The following is a 22,416-nucleotide window of genomic DNA, read 5'->3' as shown; positions in this document are numbered from 1 at the left end:
CCCAAGTGTAAATCAAAATAATATTAAAGCTTATAGATTGAATTATTAGCAAAGTCCTATGAATAATACACATGATTATTAATATGAAATAGAAGTTATACTTTGAAATAGAGATGTCGAAATTCCTTCGACGATGGCGTTCCTCTGAAATGAACACAATCTATTAACATGAGAAAAAAAACATTCAAATGTTGAGCTTTACAAGTTTTAATACACTTATACTCTATTATACTTTGTGCAGTTCATAAATATAAGCAGAAATATATGAGTAGAATTTTTTTTGACAAATTCTAAATCTAATCTTAATCATACCTAAAAGGGAGGGGAAGTGGGGACTCTATGAGAATGAAGAGGAATGTTCCTAGTGAATCTAGAACTTGTAACCTAAAGGAATATAAGAAAATAAAGATGAACAACTTAGATATAAGCATAATTTTATTATCATCATTACATATGTTATTAATCATGATCACAATCAAACTTATATCAATACAGGTGGTACTACCAATCATGCATATAATTTGTAACCATAGAGCCTATGCATACATTCATAACAACAATTATATATTATCTGAATTCATTAGATATTACAGATAACTATGTAAGAGGATACCTAAAATTATTAATGCATCAGACACTATAAATCGTTATGATATTTGGAATCACGAATGCATTAGGTACCATAGGTGGAAAATGATATATGAAATCACATATGTATTAGACAATACGTATCACAACCATACATAAATGAGATAACAATATCCAGAGTCACAAACGTATCAGGTAGCACAAACCTCAATTATCTGGATAGCCTTATACCACACATGATCATACAAATAAATAGGCGTTCGTAGGCCACGCATAATAACATTCGCCATATAAGACCAATTAATTTAATTTAGCTACATCGTCACAACAATCATGTACTAATAAGGCACAAATCTTCCCTCACAATTCACTAATAATTTATTGTCAATCATAACTCATTCTCTCTCTTAGAATCATAGTATAATAGTCTTTTTCAATATCATCTTTGATGCGCAAAGTGCAACCCCGTTGTAGACACTAACCTTATAAAAGGATTCCATGTTTTATGCTCAATGGTAATCACGCATTTACCTCTTCGTCTCAATTTCACATGCTATTATTGGATCCATACGTAAATCATTATCACACATATATCAATCAATATGAAGTTATCCATTTCTTCATTACAACATTTTCTCTGTGTTGTTACCCGACAATCGGGTGCAGGCCTATCCCTGAGCATGGGCAAGAGGGCATTTGCCCAGGGTCCCCTCTTGCCTTGGCCTATATTGTAAATTTAAATATAATTAAAAAATAATAAATTATTTATTTAATTAGTCACCTATTATTTTATTTCTGTATTGGTTTTTCGATTATTAATTTTTCAAAATCATACTTAAAGTTACACTTTATTTTTTTATTTCCATTTAAAAATTAACGACGATGTTGATATGATATTTTTAAATTATTTTTTTCACTTTTCACTTAATTATTCTTTTATTATTATTTTGACAAGATGATGAATGTTAAAATCTAACATGTACCATTTTAAAGGATGATCATGCTTGTTTTGTGTGAGTAGTTAGATGTTTAATAAAATTTCTTGATATTTTCTATTAAAATAATTTACAAACAAATTTATTTAATTTTGCTCGTTCTTATGATTCAATTTTTTCGATACTTGTTATTAGGGGCCTAATTTCTATGTTCGCCTCATGCCACTAAAATCTCATAAACAACCCTGATTGGGTGTTATACTTTTTTATTACTAAAAAATGGATAAATCTTAAATTAAAGTTCCTAATTTTAATTTTGTCTAAAAAAAAGTTAGCTGACCCTATTCCCATATGTAATGGGATAAGGAAGGTAGGGTAGTAGGTTGCCCCTAACACCAGGTTGAGAGCAACTTCCGTGGAAGACCTCCGTTATGAATTGCCCTCAGTGGAACTCGATCCCACGACCACAAGGTTAAGAGCCTTGCGCTCTACCAACTGAACTAGACGGACAATTCCATTAAGAATAACAACGTTCCATTTTACAATACACTCCATGGATTCATCAACTTTGTTATAATGTATCGATCATGTATTTGCTTAATAGTTTCCTATACATTCATACAAATGATAACGCTTCGCTTAATAACCTCATTCCTTCAATGGTTCGTGTTTTCAGAAGTTCAACATAACAACACTACCAATTTGAATCAGCATAATGCCACGTACAACGAAAATGGTGGGTAAACTCCATTAAGCATCATCCTCTTCCGGGTCTTCCTCCTCGCGAAAATGCTGGAAAAAGAGAACAAAACCAGATGATTGGGAAAACTGGATTCATATACCCTTGCCTGGTTTACAAACATAATAATAGTATGGCATAAGACAAAAATTAACAATCACAAAGTACTGGTATAAGAGAAGGTCACCTATTCAGAAGAATCAGAACCCAAAATATTTGAGGATCCAACAATCTTGTGGAGAAGCTTTTCCAAGTTCGAAGTCAATCTAGCTATGTGGTTTTCCATACGGAAATTTTTTTCCTCCATGGCCTCCATTTTCACTACCATCTTGCGCACCTCTTCATTTGCAGAACTTTTGAACTCAGAAGGCGTACTTACAGGGGGAAGGGGAACACGGCTAAGCGTTGAGCCAAAAATACCAGAACGATTGGAACCCATTCCAGAAGTTTCCACACCGTCGCCTAAATTATCAAATATTTTAACTCTTTTCTCCACTTTGACACGATACTCAACACTACCAGCTTCTTTTTTCTCCATGTAAAACCCAACTCTGTCGCCGATACAAAGCTGTTTGCTGCGTACGAACTCTAGCCATCCCTTGGTAAGAACCGGCTTCCGGTACTTTCTGTCGTTTTTACGAGTGTGGATTCGGAACTTCCAAACACGGCCGCACTCTTCTATCACATGAAAATCCACCATATGCTTATCGCCGCTTAAAGGAGGGAAAGACTTGAGGGACTTGCTCGGGAGGGTCATTCGTTTCTCGATATCAGTCTTGTTTAGATTCTTTAACACGATTGGTGCCATTGAAGAAGTAAAAGGAGTTGCGGGTAGCAGTAGCAGGACTCAGAGTAAAACCAGATAACTATATATGGTGCTTGTTTGCTGCTGCTTGCCGGTGTCCGAGAGAGCGAGTTCCTTCGCTATTTAAGAAGCAATAATATTGAATTGGTTCCCATGGACGAATCTTCTTAGTGGCTTCGCTCTGTTGACTTTGGTACCCTTGGCTATTATGGGATCTTCTTCGGGGAGATTTCCATGCATGTTTCTTCTCATTGTTACCTCTTGCCAATAACTCAAGGTTACGTGTTTGAAGATAAAGCTCCTATGATGCGTTGGGTTTGTTAATATATTATTTTTAACACAGATTAATAATTTGTTTGTGATGTTCATTAATAATTTAAAATGAGAACCAAATTTCAACCCTGCAGGCTGCATCTACCAAATAATTTCCTGGATACTTACCTTACCAAAGGAGGAGAATTTCCCATACCAATATCTACATTATCTTGCAGCTGGGATGACTGAGGCTGGCAACGGCTTACCTTCGATTGTCGTTGATGTGGCTCACTAGATTCCCCACGGCTCAATGTGGACGGCTGGGGATGTGAATGGCCAGGGAGAACCATGGGATCCACTGGATAACAGGGGACGTAGCCACGGGACCTTGTATAATCTGATCGAGGCAGCAAGTTTGAGTGTCCTAAGGGAAGAAAAACAGAAAGTTGGAGATTAATCTTGCCTTTTACTGGAAGAACGCAAAACCCCGGCCGGCTTATCATCATCTTTCCTCCCTTTCTTAGCTAGTTTACTTGCTTTCTGCATTACTTGATCCCTCTCTATCAACTATTAACGAGTCATCAGAGCATCTTCCTGCCTATTTTGGTTAACAAAATTCAAGAAAAGAAATTGAAACAAAATTTGGGATGTATTTTTTTTTCGATGTTTGGTTCAAGTAAAATGAATTGATTGATGTAAAATCTTTTACAACTCAACGAAAAAAAAAATACATGTTAATTTTGTAAAATGATATGCCGTATTTTTTATCAACTAAACAAAGTCTACGTAATTTGAAGTAAACTACATCATTAACGTATTAAATAAGTACTTGAAGAGTTAGCCAGAAGCATAGACGTGTACCGTAAGGCATATGCTTCCGTGGACATCAAGCAGTTAATTTAATGAGAACGATTTAAATATTCAAAATTCCTAATTATGAGAGTTGATCGTGTCTTTACGCTGTTAATCTACCAGAAAATTTCCGTAGAAACAACCGTTTGTAGAAAGATTCAAGCAACAACGCCTAACCCTGTTTATATTTCGCAGATAGCTATAACCTACCATCCTCTAACTCCCACATTTCATCCGTCAACACCAAGGTTTTCTTTAATTTCAACGAATACTTTGATCGGTATCTCCGTCGTAACAACCGCCGTCAACCACCACTTTTCGATGTCGGAAGCGTCGCTGCGGCCGAGAGCTTCGGTTTCCAAGCAAACATCTCAATCAATAGGCGGCGGCAGCACCAAACATGACCGTGAAACACAAAAGTCCCAATCACAGCAGCCTACTTTATCTCGGCGGGTACTCTCGCAAACCTTGACGAGCACGGCAAACTTAGCCAATCTCCTTCCTACAGGCACACTGTTAGCTTTCCAGCTGCTAGTGCCGGTTTTCACCAACAACGGGTCGTGTGATCCCGCCACGCGCGCCATGACGCTCCTCCTCATCCTCCTCCTCGCCCTTTCTTGTTTCCTCGCTTGCTTCACCGACAGCGTCGAGGCATCCGACGGACGAGTTTATTACGGTTTCGCGACGTTCAAAGGGTTGTTCTTGTTTGACTATCCCGATCCTAAAGATTCAAGTTTGCCCGATTTGAGCAAGTATAGACTCAAGTTTATCGATGGAGTTCACGCTTTTTTATCGGTGTTCGTGTTCGGCGCAGTAGCTTTGAGAGACAAGAATGTCTTGAACTGCTTCTATCCGGCACCTGAACATGAAACCGAGGAGGTTTTGGGCATTGCACCGGCCGGAGTTGGGCTGATTTGCAGCTTATTATTCGTGGTTTTTCCGACCACAAGGCATGGAATTGGCTACCCGGTCACGACGAGGAAATAGTTGCTCCTTTATTTTGTTCACCGTCAAACCCTGAAATTTGGGCTTTCATTATTTGATCTGTGGATTATATAGATTAACGTTGAACCCCTATGTTTATTTATTACGATAAGGATGAATATAACTTGATTTAATTTTCAAAATATACTTTTTGTTAATTTAATTTGATGTTAGAAAATTTGATCCAATTTAATTTAATTTAAATTTTAGGATAAATATCATCACGTTATAAATATTTTTAATTAAATTTAACTAAAAATTCAAACAATTCGATTCCACCTTTCATAATATTAGAGTCATTTGAAGATACACCAGGTGTAAGATTAATACTTATGACATATTATCGTTTGTTATATTTTTGCTCATACAAAGCTTGAACTTTTGATTTAATTTTATTTGTATATATCTCAGATCGACTTATCTGCTAAAGAGGAGGAAATTCTTATAATCAAGCTTATATTATAATATGAACCACGATTTTAATTCAAGTGGACAGGATATAACTAACAACATAAAATAAGAAGATCAAAATCAAAATAAACCAATATTTGAATGTCTAAATAGGAATTTATCCTTATATATTATTAATAATAAAAAGTTAAAGAAGAGTAGTGACCCCAATCTTACACATAATTTTGTCCAAAAAGTATTTTTTTTATTGATTCGAGTGTGTTTAATTGTGCATCATCTTTTTATATAATTAATTAGATGTTTTTAGAGTTTATAGATAAGTTTATGAATGTATTCTAGAAAGGAAAGTATATATATAGAAAATACAAAATTTCTGTATAATTTTTATTGTATTTTTCTGTAAAAAAAATTAACATATTAGGAGAAATTTTACATTGAATACATATATAGAGATTAATGGGATTTTACATTGCTATTAGACTATATAAAGAGAGATTTATGGATGTTTTAGAACACACACTTGACTGCTTGCAATTCTGATTTCTAAACGTTAAACGAAGAAACAAATAACATAAGGCGATGGCTAGGTTTTCATGGGTTCCTTTACCTTCTTCCTCGTCCTTACTGTTTTCGCTTTCACCATTCAAACAGCAAATGTATTGCATCTCTTTCTCATCTCATCCTTCTCATTAAACGTTGATTTATAAACTATGTATTGCATCTATCTTTAATTATACTTGTTTCATGTCTACAGGCTGGTGGTGAAGGTTCACTTCGTCTCCAAGGTAATATGCTTTATTATTCAAACTTCCGCTTTCTATTTACTTTGTTATGTTCGATCATAATGATTCGATTCATAAAAGCTTGATTATATGTAGAGATATCCGTCGATTGATTCAAGTCGGATTTCTAATCCATTATTTTGTTGCATATGTAGATTGTCCGAATGCGTGTAATGTTCGGTGTTCGCAGACACAATATAAGAGTGCATGTTTGGAGTTTTGCAACTATTGCTGTAAGAGGTGTTTGTGTGTTCCTTCGGGTTATTATGGTCATACTGGGGAATGTCCATGTTACGACAACATCAAGACTAAGGAAGGCACACATAAATGTCCTTGATTTTTATAGTAAACTGAGATATTGAAAACTTGTCTTCAAATAATATATTGTGATTTAATTACAATCACATAATTCTCTTGTTATGCATCGAAAAATTAGAATAAAATTTTATATCAATGTTGTTAAATTTTTTATAACTATTATTAAAATAAAAAGATAATGTTAATGATGCCTTTTTTTATAAATTTTATTTATAATTTAAATCAATGTTTATTTCTGTAAATCATTATTAGGTCATATCGAGTCTTAATCGGGAGCTTTATAAAAAAAATCAAGTCTTCAAATCATATCTAAATACACGTGCAGAATATTCCCCTAGCTTTATAGAGACCAACCCATCCATCAGTAAGTGTAAAGTGTGGTATGTCGCAGGATCCTAAAATTTGGAGGTCTCACACTTTAAAAAATATCTTAATTTTACTTCTAAAGACGTTCGAATGATGAAACTTTTTAAATAAAATGTTACGATTATAGAGCTATTTTGTGACATTTTCGTAGTTTTATATGTTTGGATTTTTATTTTATTTTATAAGAAACAATCGTAATATGGTAAATTTTGATATTTTACAATTTCGTATTATTATTATAAAATATTTTAGGGATCTCATTTTAAAATGTAACACAGGGTCTCCAAATCTATTGGGAAGGGCCTGATAGGGACCAAATTGATCCATTTAATAGTAAAGAGTTTAATTTGAACATTATCAATAACAGAGGGACTAATTTGGTATAATACTTAAAATAGAGGGACTTGGCAGCTACTTTCACCGAATTTCTGGACTCAATGACAAAGACCCTGGTTTCAGTCTCCAATATCAGTGATAATGTGCAGTCAAATGAGCTTTTGAGCATGGCATTGGCAATGGTAGCTGAAGAGAAGCAAATAAATCATATTCTTGAAGAACATTATTATCAGAATACATATGTTCATGAAATACAACCAATGGCATCGAGCAAAAATAATGTTCCGGACCATGCTAAAAGTTGAATTAAACTTTTATATTACGCTATAGATATGGGCTCAATGGTATGCAGCTCGACAATTTGCTCATTTCATTTCCTGGTGCAATTCCCTGTGGAGTAAGGTTGCCTTAGATGATGAGAAGATAATCTTATTAAGAGTATAGGGACCAAATTGATCCTTTAATAGTAGAGAATAATTTGAACATTTTCAGTAATATAGACTAAATTGATTCATTTAATATTAGAGCAACTAAATTGATATAATACCTATAATAGAGGGACTTGGCAGCTACTTTCACCGAAATTCAGGACTGGAGGACAAGGAACCTGGTTTCAGTCTCCAGGAACAGTGATTATGTGTAGTCAAATGAGCTGGTGAGCATGGCATTGGCAATGGTGGCTGAAGATAAGCAAATAAATCATGTTCTCGAGGAACATTATTATCAGAATACATATGTTCATGAAATACAACCAATGCCGGACAAAATCATCACCATCGAGCAAAAATAATGTTCTCAACCATGTTTACTCGAATTACAATATTCTTACATTCTACACAGCATTTTTTGCCATAAACAACATTTTTCCATCTTAATCTTGGCTAGTCCGGAATGATATGTCTTCCTGCTCCGCTTCACCGAAGTTCTCAGTCCATGGTTGCAATCAACTTCTCTAGGCATTTACATGAATAAAACTACATTTACATTGGATGAATGCATAAAAGAACCTACCATATAACAAAGAAATTGCATCGTTCCTGATCGAATTAGGTAACTTGAGAGGGCAAGAGTAGAGTGGAAGAACATTGAAGGTTTTGGCAGTGCAAATCTCAACCATGAAACCATCAGGATTGTCGAATTATGTAACCATGTAACTATGGCCTTCCTGTACTTGATTTTCATCTCTTTGAAGTTCTGCATCACCAGCTTCATGACGGAGCATTAGATTTTGGAATGAAATATGGATGTCTTTTGATTGATTTTTTCTTTCTTTGCTGCCGGAACACTTTCTGATTCGAACAAATGGATGCCGATTCCATAGTTACACAACCTGAAATACTAATCATCATCATTCAATGAAATCAAACGCACCCAATTCCTGCACCTCATAATTAAGGATCGATCCCCTTGGTTAATTGAAAGAAACAAAAGAAAGGGTCTTAATTTTTTTGGGACATAAATGGAGAAACTAAAATACATGTGAAGAGTGAATGAACCAGAAGGCTGAAGCATACCAAGCTCCTTCAAAGTTGAAAGAAAGGCATTTGACTAGAACAAATCCCAGCACTTGCTCATAAAACCTCACCCAGTTGCTCACTGATTTGCAGACAAAAGAAACATTGTTCAGAGACAACAATGGTAGCACTGTTGTTGGTGAGGTTGACGTTGAAGAAGGCATCCATTGCATCTTGTATTTCTCCTGCATTTCCCATACTTTCTCTTCCTTTCAATCTCAACATTTCTCTCTTGTCTGGAATGTTGCAATGAAACTATGCAAACTGCAAAAGTATGTCTGGCCAAATGGGTTGTATGATAAGCTCTTTTATAATGGCCCAATGCTTTATTGTAAGAAAAATATGTTCAATATTTTGATTTCCTTAGAGAGGAAAAAAAAAGGAAAAGCCAACTGCATCATTAAAAAAATTAACTCAACATATTTTCTGCGCGCATGTCGAAGTTTATGCTTCTTTCTCTCACAGTCAAACGCATTGATAGCTTAAGAAAGTACATGCAATCAAGCTTGCTCTAGCAGGATTCTCGACTTGCTTGTCTCAAGCTTGTGACCCTAATAACATATTTATCTTTATTCATATATTGGTGTATCCTTTTCTTACTAAATATCCATTAACTTTGTTTTAAAATTCTCGTCATCGGAACAATCGCTAAACTCTGAACTAGATGACACATTTGAATCCTTAGTTTCCTCCAAACTCTTACCACCTTCTTTCATAACTTCTCCTTCATCGGCATACCGGATCGCCTTTCTTTTCTTCCTGAACAATCGAACACCATCTCCCTTTCGGAACTTGTCTGACTTATTCATAAGATGTATATACCTAAACCGCATACCCATCAAGGGATGCTTCTCCGTCAAGAAATCTTTCCTATAAGCTTCCTTAAGCACCACAGTCTGTGTCCTGATCTTATTTGACATATAAAATATCCCCGGAAAATGATTCAAAGCCTTCTCGAATCGATTCTCCGACCCCAAATACTCTCCCAAAGAATACACATTCTTCCCTTCAGTCTTCTTCGACACCAACAGCCACAACAACTCGTGGAGCACCGCCACGGTCCATTTTTCCGCCTGGTCACTCTTAGGCCTTAAATGAAACGCGTTCTCATAAGGAGAAATATAAGGCAAATCTTGCCATGTTTCAACCCAATTCTTCACCTTCTTCTCTAAATCAAACCCATTGGGTAATTTCATCGAAAACCTCAAGGGCAATCCTTTTTTCAGTTTCACTTGGTCAGAAAACGACGCTCTCTTTTCCATTTCGGAAATAGCAAGCTCGTCTCTCCAAGATATAAGCTCTAAAAAAAGGGTTTCTTTTCCATCAGAAGGGTTTTTATACTCACAAACATGGAAATATTCAGGATAATCAGAAAGAAGAAAAGTAATGTAATTCGAGGGAAGGCCGAGATCAAATTTGAACTTGTCTACAATATGCAAAGGCACCCTACCTGTTTTAGTCAGCATTAACAGCTTAGCTAACCTGTTTACGGCGTCGTTTCGGTGGGAGGGAGAGCTGTGAATGGCTAGCTCCTCCTTGTGCAGAGCCATGGCTTGAGGGGTGAGCTTGACGTGGAGAGGAAGAGATGGAGAGGGCTGGAATTGGGAGAAAATGGAAGGGTACTTCTGAAAAGGCTTGAAGGCAGAGGTGGGAAGATTGAAATGGGTTTTGAGAGGGGAGAGAGAGGAAAGGGGAAGAGATTTGGTGGGAGAGGAGACGATTTGGTTTTTGATGGAAAGGACTTCTTTGAGGTTTTTCTCTCTTTCGATGGCGGTGTCGAGGTACGGGTCACGAACCCATTTGATCCTAGCGTCCACGAAGCTGCGGACCAGAAGCAGCCGGTGAGGGACTCTGGTGCGAACCGCCATTGTTATCAAATCGATGCAGTCTTCATATCAACTTTTAAATTTTGATCAAGTAAAATATAGGTATGGCAATGAGTCAAGATTTTTTATTCACCCTAATCAGAATTAAAAAATATAATTTATTGATCAGGGTAGTCGAGTCAGGGTAGTCGAGTAGTACGGTTTACAGTCATAGGTTATAACATTTACGTCCTATTTTTAATGTATTTGTAGTATTTTATCTGACTTCTACTGTCTTCACGTTTCTGTCATTGGAATTTATGAAGGCTTAGATCTAAGTTAGCGGAGTAGTATTGCCTTAGTTTAGATTTTAACACATTTGACTTACTCCTTCTCGTAGATTACTATCGTTGACTTCTGTGTATCCTTCTCTTCATGTTTCCTCTTTTTAAATTTAGTCGGATCTTACGTTTCTGTCTATATTGCAGAGATTTTTATGCAGTGATTTATTTACAGAGATTACTTCCCATTACAGACGCACATAGGAAGACTGCTTATAAAAAAAATGGTCAACTGTGTATTTATTTATTTATACATGCATTGTATTTTATCTTTATTTGTAATTTTTATGACTGCCGGAGGTCTTCCACGAAAGTTACTCTCTACCAGACGTTAGGGGCAGCCTACTACCCTACCTCCCTCTTACCCCATTGCATATGGGAATAGGGTTTCATTGTTGTTGTTGTAGTCTATTGACATCCGACTTGATACAATTTGATTCAATTTTTAACGTCATTTTGTTCGACTCAAAATTCAACCTGATATTTGAAGTTAAAATTTACACCCAACTCAATTACACTATAAAATATATCTAATAGGATCTGATTTGAACATAAATTTTAAAAATAAAAAGTTAATATGATAAGATTAAGTCCGGTCAAAATTTATTAAGTTCAGATAAAATAATTATTCCTAAATAAATCTTATTTTGATTGTTAATAGTGATAAAATTATGTTTTCGTCACTGAATCATAATCTTAAGATGACAATTATAACTTTTGATATCTAAATTTAATATTCATGTATACTATCATAAGTAGGACAAAAATATTAAAATTTATATAAAACAAATAATTAACTTATATTAATATAAACAAGATTTTATATTAACATTTTAACCGAAACTATTAATATTGTTATTAACTATATGGATTAATGAATGGCATCATGAAAAGTAAAGGACTAGACTATGTTGAATTAAAATATAAGGATCAAATTCTAAATTTTTATATAATAGAGTATAGAAACTATAATCTAACCAAAATAAACAATCAGAGCTACAAAAATGAAAACTAAATTTGTAAATGAACTCGTGGGAGAGTTATCTGAACATTACAGGTACTTAGTTTGTAAATTTGTAAATGATAGTCGATAGACTAGTTGAAATTATAAGGCTTAACATTATGGGATTGTCTCCGGAAAGGCGGACTAATATACGGTTAATATATGGCGTTACTAGATATATTAAAATATATTTGATAAATTCGATTTAGCGATACTGGAAATATCGAGTAATAATAATGTAATATGTGGAAATCATGAAGAAATATTAAAAAATTTGGTAACTAGCAAACTTAGTTTGTCGGTTTGTGCCTATACTTTATAAAAATATATTGATCTATAACAATATAACAAGTAAAAAAAATGACAAAATCGGTCTATAAATGACAAAACATTGGGAAACCCACCATATTATCAGTCTCTCAAAGAACAAAAACCCAGAAACAGGCATCTCTCAGCGCAAACTATTACATTATAATGTAATAAGGTAAATTTGCAATGTTACCGGTTTAAATATACCTATTTAGTTAGAAAATAGATCAATATAAATACTACCTATTATATTATATAAGCGTTACCTAATATATTATTGTACTTGATAATATTTTCGGTTAAATGATATAACATAACCGATCTAAATTTTAACCGATTACTTATTTAACAAATCACGTTATTTTTAACCATTTTTAAAGCACCGCACAGCAAAATTACCCTAACATTATGGGATGTCAAGTTTTTTTTAAATCCCTCAATTGATTTTTTATTTTATTTTTACGCTTAGACGGTGTCATCTCAAGACAATTTTAATCTATTTAATTAATTAAATTTCTCATTCATTAAAAAATTAATAAAAAAGACAATTACATGTTTTTTGTACAATTAAAAAAAAGACAATTCCAAGGGACCGCTTTTAGGATAAGTTATAGATTAATGATATATTAATGTCATCATTAATATATCATTGGATTTCCTTTAGTTGTAAAAGCCGCCATCTCTCCCCCATAGTAAATAGGTTCTTATACGGCACTACTAAATTTACCCGGTAAACCAGTCAATACATTAAAAATAAAATAAAAAATGAACCAAACATGTTGGAAACAACAATTAGTCAAACATGTTGGAAATAATAATTTTTTTTGTTGTCAGATTTTTTTACTATTAAGATGTTGAAAATTACAAACTTTTCTTTTGAAAATTATAAAATTTAACTAAATACATTTAATTACAAAACCAAATATAATCATATATATAAATGATTTAATTTTGATTTTTAAGTATACTTTACTTTCTTCTTAATACTACAAGACAATTTTGATTTTTAAGTACATTTCACTTTCTTCTCAACAGTGCATAATCCTAACTCAACCCGTCATCTCCATTCTCGTTTTGATCTTTAAATTAAGGTCTGATTTTTTTATTTTATTTTATTTTATATAATTATATTTTATTCTTTTTTTTATTTTGTTACAGGAATCTTGTTCTCATTTAACACATAAAAATGTCATTTTTTTCTGAAAACAACTCAAATGGTGTTGAATTTTCTACATCGACGTCGCCTTTTTTCTCTAATTAGGTAAAACAATCACAAATTATAATTTTTTAATTTTATTTACTACTATATATATTTTGCAAGAAAATATCGTCATAAATGAAAATAAATTAAATTTTAGGTGTTTCGCTCACACGAAGATTTAAAAAATTGGGCGCAAAGCAAGGGGCGAAAATGAAGATATTCAATTGATATTATTTTGGAGGACACTAGATGTTTCATGGTCAGCACCCTTGGAAAATAAATATATCTAATGTGACGATGAACTGTATATTTTCAAAGAATAATTCAAAAAGCAGTCCAACGCTGGAAAGAAGAGTTTCTTAAAAAAGCTAGGTGATATATTCAATCCAAGCACAAATCTTATTAGAGAACTCGCAGTTAAAAAATATACTCGCGGGCGGCCAAGCTTGAAGAAACAAAAAAAGAAGAAGTGTGTTGATCCGAAAAATCAAAATCCTGGTAAAAGTAGTTATTCCATCAGATTTTTTGATATAGACTTGAATTTGGAACCGACAAATATTGAAGCGGCGAGACACAATTCATTTGTAACAAGCGCACACGACTTGTTCCCGAATTTAAACGAAGAACCTACGAGACACAATTCATATGTAAGCCAGTCGTTTGCCATACCTGATTCGGAAAGATTTTTGAAACAACTTTCACAAATTTTCCGTCCTTATCTTACAGGTTTACAAGATGTAATAGGTGATGAAAAATTGCGGATTTCGATCAGTCGCTGTAACTCTTGGTCTATCTGAGGATCAATGGCATCAAATTCGGTCAGACTTGGTGCGGGAGTTAGATGTTAACCAACAAAAGTATAAGTATATATTTTGGAACGGCAGGTTATAAAAAAATCTATAAAACCATACAATTAGCTGGTAAATTGATAGAAATGCCAAATACGTGATTGATTATTGCTTCTGCATACAATAGAGTTGTTATAAGCCTAGCTAGGTTATACTACGATTTTCCCGCTTTGGTCCAGTCTACCACAATCAGAGCCACATGGGACAATCGTCATTGCACATGTGAATTATAACCATTATATTAAAGCGACATTATGCGAAGGTTGTCCTTTGCCGATAACTCATTCACTTTGGATCACATATAAAAGTGACATTGCATCTGCATGTGAAGACCCATATGTCAGTCGTCAAGAAGAGTTTCGTGAATATTATTTTTGTATTCCTAAAACTTTTGACCTATCGAAGTAATTATGTAACGTTCAATTTATTGTAATTATAGTTTATTTATCAATGAATGTTTTAATATTTGTTTTTCTTATACATGTATGTATAATTAAATAAGTAAAAAAGATAACAAAAATTAAAAAAATAAATAATTATTATCATGTTGAAGAAATAAATGAAAAATACTTTAATAAAAAACTTTAATAATGAAAAATACCTTAATAGAAAACTTTAATAAAAAATAAAAAAATATCACTATTATATAATGATAAAAAAATTAATAAAAAATGAAAAAAACATAATCATTACATTAATCTTTTGGTGTTTTAATAAAAAAAATTAAAAAAATATAATAATTACACCTATCTTTTGATAAATTTAATAAAAGAATTGGTATATTTAGATTAACCCGTTCATATAATAACAAATAGAACAATTATATTCTTACTAGTTTATTAAATGCGTAGTTCCTTTTAATAAAATTAAGTAAATAAATATGAATATATATATATATAATGTATATTTTTTTTAATATTATGTTTTATTTAATATTTAAAGCTTAAAATATAGATTTAAATGTACTATGTATTAAAAGGTTATTTAATAATAAATAAAAGAATTTTTTTAATACGTATATTGTTTATATTTGTTTTACACCATATATTATTTTGATATCAGCTGTTTTATTTAAAACTTAAAATTTAGATATACACAATTTATATATTAAATAGTAAATTGTAAATAAATGAATAGTTCCCTTTTTGGAAAACAACTTTGGATTAATTTATTTATTTTAATAAAATAACAAACTGAAACTTGCAAGCAAGCCGTCTTAGCTCAGCCGGTAGAGCGCGTGGCTTTTAACCACGTGGTCGTGGGTTCGATTCCCACAGACGGCGCTCTATAAATTTTGCAAACTAATTTCCCGCTTAATAAGACAAACTTAGCCTCAACCCTCCAACAACCGTTCAAAATCGTAAATCGCAACGTATATATTAATGTTATTATTATTACCCACACAATATTATTGGATTTCCTTTTTTTTTACTTCTGAGGAAAACAAAAGCTTTCGATTTCTTTCCAAATATCAATGGATTGGAAGCCCGCCATCTCTCCCTACGATCTTCTCTTCCAAGCACTTGCTTTAATCCCCATTATTTCCTCGCCGCTTTCTTCCTATTCCTCGTTTTTCTGTACAACTTTTTGGAGATCCATTTTCTTCGCGATTTACTCTCTTTTCAGAGGCGATCCAGTTACGTTAACTTACAACTCCTGCTCCGACCTCGGCCGATCAGTCGCCGCCGAGTGTAAGATACTCCAACAAAGGTGACATTATTACTTTTAGGTTTAATTTTCGATTTCATCCTTCTACTTTACAAAAACGGAAAGATTAATCCTCAACTTTAATTTGAACAGTGTACTCAGTAATTACCTATAGTTTGTTGAACTGAACTGCTAATTTTTTAGTTTTTTGCATTACTGAGCTGCTGCTCATATTAGCTATTTAACAATAACTTTAGTGTTAATTGAACTAATTTTTCAGTTTTCAGAGTTTAAGTATTCTCGTAAAGTGTATGCTGAATTTCGTAATTAGAGCTTAAGTGTCATCCATGGAAGAAAATTTATGTAGTTTTTGAAGCACCATCTTCAGGTAGATTCAAAATCCCACGGTGGTAGCTAAGGTAGTTGACAACTAAATTACATTCGCCGTGTCAATACAGAGCTTGGGAAATAATAACCTGCAGTCTGCAGATGCCGATAAGACCCAACTTTCAAGTAAGGATTTAATACTACTGATGTCATGCTGGGTGCCTGCCAAAATTCAAAGAGCATTTAACGTGCACGGGTCATCTTCATTTTCGGCACTGCCTTCTTCATCTGCCGAGCACGTTCTTTAGCTTCTCTCTTGCGAACTGCTTCTGCGCTGAGCTTCGCCTCTGCCTCCGCCTCCTCCAACATCTTTTTCTTCTCGGCTTTCTTTCTCTGCAATGCTTCTTGCCTAGCATTTTGAAGTTCTTTGTATGCCTCTTGAGCAGCCTTCACTCTTGCGGTTTCAGTTTTCTATCGAGCCTGCAATAAGAATAAGAAATTGAAAAGATTAGCAAGTTGACATATACTGAACATATGATACATAATCTAGATTCCAGCTGAAACACCTGTGAACTGAGCTTGTATCACCCGATTAAATCAATATAGTATGGTACAAGAGCCACCAAGCGAGTCATGTCAGCCATGTTGTTGGCATCGGGGAGGGCAAACTTAAACAAGAGCATCTTCCTGTGCATGCCAGGGTATTGATCTGAAAAATGCATCGAAATGAAATTCTTTCCGTGTTTCTCGTAAGCTTTTTCACCAAAAACCTGCAGATGTTATGAATCACAATTGATTTTGCATGTAAAAATAATAGTAATAAGGTAAGCCGGCAAGCAAATTTGGATCAAATCGTAACAGAACAATTAAGTCACAAGTTTGCAGCTAATAGGAAGCAACAGAACACCATCAAAATATGACAAATGGCTAAGGCGAACTGTCACAAGTTGCAGCCATCCCATCCCCAATCAAGTCAAGAACCAAGACCTTACAAAGGCTAGGAATCGAACATGGAAGAAATTCTTGATAAAGCATGATCAGTAACTTCTTTAATTATAAAATGAAATCACAGGCAAATTTAGCACCAACTTGTGATTTTAGCTACTAATGCAGCGATGTACTATTCACTCGGTCCTACCAGCACAAATACATGTTTCAAAACAAAGTATAAAGTGACTGTTTCACACAAGCCCCCTCAAAGCATAGACCTACATGAGAACCCTATCAGTAGGTTCCCAATTACCGTGAACTATTGCACAAAACCCGCTTAGGGTTTTAAGACGTACAGAACCTCCCACCCACGCAATGGAATCAAGAACTAATAACTAAAAAAGGTTATGAATTCCACTTCTAGGTTAGGCACTAATCTTTTTCATATAGATCCATCTTCATGAATGTTTAAAAGGCAATCAATCTGGCAACTCAGACCAGGTATTTTATTCAAATTTTCTTTAAGCTTAATGATACGCCCTCAACCGATAATTCCCGACTAATGTGCCGACTTATTTTTCTACACTAACCTCTCAACCGATAATGCCTGACTAATGTGCTAGCATACTAGACAAATACGAAATATCCTACAGCACTAGCGAATCGCTTTTTAAGCGAGAACATCAAGAGCTCAGAGAAGATTATTTCATAAAACTGTAAGCTCAAAACAATCAAACCATATAAACCATGCATGTTGGACAAAGAAAGCCATGGAATCTAATAAATGAAAAGCTTATAATCTACCACTTTAAAGAACTAAAATCCTCATCATCATTAGGCGGAAATAAAACACAAGCTCTCTAATTCGAATGAATAAAACACAAGAAATCCAAATCATGCAATGCATTGGTAGATAAAATTATCCCATTAAACTATACAAATACCAGAGCTTGATCAACTAACCTGCTCAAGCACAGCCTCGGTAATCAAATCACCAGCAACCTCCTTCGATTCAGAAATCACGGATAATTCATCCACGACCCATTTCCTTCCAATAGGATTCGGAATCAACACGGCAAACCTCTGCAAATCTCTCACCTCCTTTTGCATCCCTTTCGCCGCCTTCTTCTTTGCCACCGCGAAAATCACCTGATCCATGGCTTCATCATTCATATAAACTTCAAAAGTAATCTCATCCTTACAGGGAACCACTAAATTAAACAATCTCGATATCAGATCATGCATACTCTTTAACTCCATCGTCGCCAGCAATCCCTGGCAGTGTCTTCGTCCACTCGCGTAGAATTTGAACACGGTTTACCCTTCTTTTAACAATAAGGGGGAGTCATCCCCTTCTCCAACACCCAGAATACTGAAATTTTTCTCAAAGATCGAACCTTTCGTAGCAAACTTCGCTGCCCATGCCAGAGCAAGATTCTCGTTTTCACGTTTACCGGATAAGTAGTTAATGAGAAAAACAATCAAGAAAGACCCACAGACAATCTCCACCGTAAACGACTTCTTCGAAACCGTCGCGTCTTGGGAATTTGAGGTCGTTTTCGGATCTGAGTCATTGGGGGTGGCATTTTCGGTATCTTTTGCAGGTTCGGATGACGGTTGTTCGACGGTCAATCCCTCGAATTCGTCCTCATCCCAGTACTCAAAAGATGTAGTGGATGCCTTCTGGATATCCGATTGGGACGGAGGATCCGAAGCGGGAATGGGGTTGGGATCAGGATGGGTTTGGGTTTCAAGATCCAGAAGGGGATGTGAATCGGACTTAGTTACAGGAGGCGATCGGATCGAGTGGTGGTCGAAGATTTCTTCCTCAACAGTTTCATCATCTTCGGCGTCAAATCCTTCGAAATGGGAATCGGCAAGGACGTGAGAGAAAGAGAGATGGGTTATCAAAAGAGAGAGAAGAATGAAATGGAAGAGATAAAAGTTCATTTTTGGAGTCTGGGATTTTTCTTGTGCTGTTTTTGGCATTCGATTCGTTACTTTAAGAGGGAAAGGAAAAGGGTTTTGATAGCGGCTATGGATTTGAGCCCGAGCCCGAGCCCGAGCCCGACGATGTATTAGGAGACGGCTGAAGTGAAGGAGAGAAATGGAGATAGAGTCGGATCTTTAGTTCTCCGCCCACTCTACACCTCAACGTTGTACGATCATTGCATTTGGAGAGTGCTACTTAATACCACACAAATCTCATTTTAGTTTCTAATCTTTAATACATCCCTTGACTCAATGCTATAATGATTATTTTGGTTGTAAGAAACATCTCATTAGATTTTATATAATAGGTAAAACATTATTTTTTATGTTTGATTAAATAATTATTTTGATTATCATTAAATATTATTGTCTTTAACGTTTTATTTTATGATATAAATGTATTTCTGTTAATAAAAACGGTTAAAATAACTATTCAATTAAAGTTAAGGTTTTTTTACCCTAAAATGAAATATTAAAAATCAAAATACTCTCATAAAATGACTATTTTGTGCATCCTTAATCGTTGCCAAAACGACATCATTTTGTCCACATCATCCAATGATAAAAAGATTTATCTATGTTATCATGTCGTTAAAATTTAACGGCTCAATGACATAATTAAAGTTAAAATAAAGTTCAATATTATAATTAGAAAAATTATTCCCGCCCTTTTCGCTCTGTTAAAGAAGCCGTCGCCGTCTTCGGCGAGCGGCTTCTTGTCAGAGAGATATACACCCCAAAGCCTTACACTTACAACCGCCCTCCAACCCAAGAGATCACTTGGTTTTTACCCATTACTCCTCTAAGCCGTAAAGAAGATGATCGAAAAGATAATACTTATCACCAAGAGGTTGTCGATAGCTTAAAGAAGCTCAAGACCGAGCTGGAGGAAACAAAGGCGGAGCTGAATTTGCTGAAGGAAAGAGAATCCGAAACCGAGATTGCGTTGGCTTCATTGAACGCTGAACTCCATGAAAACATTTCTAAGCTGGCTTTAGCTGAGGCGATGGCTAAAAAATCGGGGGAGACGACGCCGACGCCGTGGACGGCGAGTATGGAGATGGAGAAGGGAGAAGGTACAGCGAGAGAGGAAGAGAGGAGGGAGTTGATGAAACAAATGGAGAAGAATCCATCGTTGTCTCAGATACTGAGTATAGTTGAGAAAGAAGGGTGTTTTTGAGGGAAAAGAGAGAGGAAGTTGATGATGAAGAAGAAGCACATTGTTCCTCTGGTTGGTGATTGGATTTTCAAGAGGAAAGGGTCGCCGACTACTCTTCATAATTCTCTTTATGCCTCTTGAAAATGTATTTTTAATCAGGGTAAATTACATTTTGGTCGTCCAACTATTTTTTAAGATCATATTTAATGATACGTTTTAATTTCATTTTGGTCGTCAATGTTAAAAAGTTAATGATAATGTTGACGAGTCATTATAAGATAATAGTGCGTCAGCATTGCAAAAATATATATATCTTGTCAGTAGTTCTATTTATTTTTCAACGCAATTGAACAAAATGAAACCAAAACATAAAATTAGATATGATTTTAAAGAAAACAATAGTTGAGTGACCAAAATAGAATCACACAAATACTTGGGTGACCAAATACCTAATTTATCCTTTAATTATTTTTTTTCAAATCTTGATTGGTCTTAAAGTGTTTGTTTTAGTTTGTTATTTTCTGTTTTTTATTTAATTATAAAAGTAAAAGTTATGGGAGTTAATGTGTAAATGTGATACATTTTTTTTGGGGTATTTTGTGTTTGTGCAATGTAATTCAAGAAGTTCACCATGTTTCATTGTTTGATCAAAAGTATGTCATGTGGAGTGATGGTAAAATAACATGTTCAGAAGATGTTTGGTGAAGTGAAATATGCATGCCCTAATATGCTATAGATCTTGTTGAATTTAAGCATACTATGTCATAAAAGAGGTCCCAACAATCCCTTACGGCGGTTCGAGGTACTTCCCCGAGTGAGCACGTGCCTTGGCAAACAAACCCTCTATTCGAGTTGTTGGTAAAAGCAAGATACCAAGTGGCCGAAGCCCAAACTCCACCGTTGAAAATTATTTTTATTTTTAAGGTATATTGTTAAAATTATACAACATTTTTTTCAACACTTTACCCTTTAAAAGTTTTAAATTTTGGTAAAATGATTATTGTTTAATAAAAAATATTAATTACCTAATGATCGATGTTGGTATAATATTTTCATATATAATATATTATTTATATGGCACATATCATGTCACTGAAATTGATGACATGACATATGTTACATTATTTTTATGATGACATGATATATATGTAATATACCTAATATTATAACGTGACACATATAATATCTTCCAAGATAATGATACTAAAAATATCATTTATTTAAGATGATAATATAATATGTATCATATCACTTAAGGTGGTGATATGACATATATCACGTCATTTAAGATAATTATATAACATGTGTTACATCACTTAAAATGATTACATAATATGTCATACGTTATAATTAAGTACGATGAGAATGCCATTTTAATGAATTAATTTATAAATAAAAATATTAGGAGTAATTTATTTTAAAAGAAAAGATTTAAAATGGTTATTCTAATAAATGTTATGAATAATTTGATATTATATTTAATTTTAGGATAGAATACATAAAATGTCCATGACTATAGAATATTGTTTAGTTAAGTATTTGATTATTAAAAGTTATAAAATGACTATTTTGTTGAGTCTCTTGATTATTAAAAGTTACAAAATAATCACTTGACTATTCATTATGTTTCAAATTAGTCATTTTACGTTAAAAAATTAACGGTAATTTGAGTTGGATATTAATTTACGGACTAATATATGATAAAATATGATATCATAATCTCAAATGACTATCATATCTCAGTCATCATGTTAATATCCAGCTCGGACGATCATTAATTTCTTAATTGAAAAAAATTAGTTTAAAACATAATGAACAATCGAGTGATTATTTTGTAAATTTGTATAGTAAAAAAACTCAATAAAATAACTCACTATAATCAATATACTATTTTATAATTTTTAATAATTAAAAAATTTAATAAAAAAATATTTTATAATAGAAGTATCATTCGTGTACTTCATAAAGA

General features: G+C 33.9%; 3 protein-coding genes, 1 non-coding gene and 3 pseudogenes across 4 annotated transcripts; 4 read left to right on the top strand and 3 right to left on the bottom strand.

The window, feature by feature from the left end:
* Nucleotides 1-1,986: 1,986 nt before the first annotated feature.
* On the bottom strand, nucleotides 1,987-3,219 carry LOC120201627 (B3 domain-containing protein At5g06250-like). The gene is made up of 2 exons (XM_039202203.1): nucleotides 2,450-3,219; nucleotides 1,987-2,315 (listed from the first exon to the last, which is right to left on the bottom strand). Exon 1 carries the CDS (start codon nucleotides 3,068-3,070, stop codon nucleotides 2,450-2,452), a length of 621 nt encoding a protein of 206 aa, XP_039058134.1. The 5' UTR covers nucleotides 3,071-3,219; the 3' UTR covers nucleotides 1,987-2,315.
* A 1,168-nt stretch (nucleotides 3,220-4,387) lies between these two features.
* LOC120201679 (protein DMP3-like) lies at nucleotides 4,388-5,194 on the top strand. The gene has a single exon (XM_039202243.1). It carries the CDS (start codon nucleotides 4,496-4,498, stop codon nucleotides 5,159-5,161), a length of 666 nt encoding a protein of 221 aa, XP_039058174.1. The 5' UTR covers nucleotides 4,388-4,495; the 3' UTR covers nucleotides 5,162-5,194.
* A 954-nt stretch (nucleotides 5,195-6,148) lies between these two features.
* LOC120201643 lies at nucleotides 6,149-6,688 on the top strand (annotated as a pseudogene).
* A 1,468-nt stretch (nucleotides 6,689-8,156) lies between these two features.
* Nucleotides 8,157-10,798, bottom strand: LOC120201678 (protein WHAT'S THIS FACTOR 9, mitochondrial-like). The gene is made up of 2 exons (XM_039202242.1): nucleotides 8,886-10,798; nucleotides 8,157-8,701 (listed from the first exon to the last, which is right to left on the bottom strand). Exon 1 carries the CDS (start codon nucleotides 10,751-10,753, stop codon nucleotides 9,485-9,487), a length of 1,269 nt encoding a protein of 422 aa, XP_039058173.1. The 5' UTR covers nucleotides 10,754-10,798; the 3' UTR covers nucleotides 8,157-8,701; nucleotides 8,886-9,484.
* Nucleotides 10,799-15,602: 4,804 nt separating this feature from the next.
* Nucleotides 15,603-15,675, top strand: TRNAK-UUU. Its single transcript has one exon. It is a non-coding gene; the product is annotated as a tRNA-Lys (tRNA).
* A 695-nt stretch (nucleotides 15,676-16,370) lies between these two features.
* On the bottom strand, nucleotides 16,371-19,300 carry LOC120201677 (annotated as a pseudogene).
* A 248-nt stretch (nucleotides 19,301-19,548) lies between these two features.
* On the top strand, nucleotides 19,549-20,594 carry LOC120201610 (annotated as a pseudogene).
* Nucleotides 20,595-22,416: the final 1,822 nt, after the last annotated feature.

Source organism: Hibiscus syriacus, unplaced genomic scaffold (genome assembly GCF_006381635.1).
Source record: "Hibiscus syriacus cultivar Baekdansim isolate YM2019G1 unplaced genomic scaffold, ASM638163v2 tig00007895_pilon, whole genome shotgun sequence".
Classification (NCBI taxonomy): Eukaryota; Viridiplantae; Streptophyta; class Magnoliopsida; order Malvales; family Malvaceae; genus Hibiscus; species Hibiscus syriacus.
This window is presented reverse-complemented; position numbering and strand designations above follow the sequence as displayed.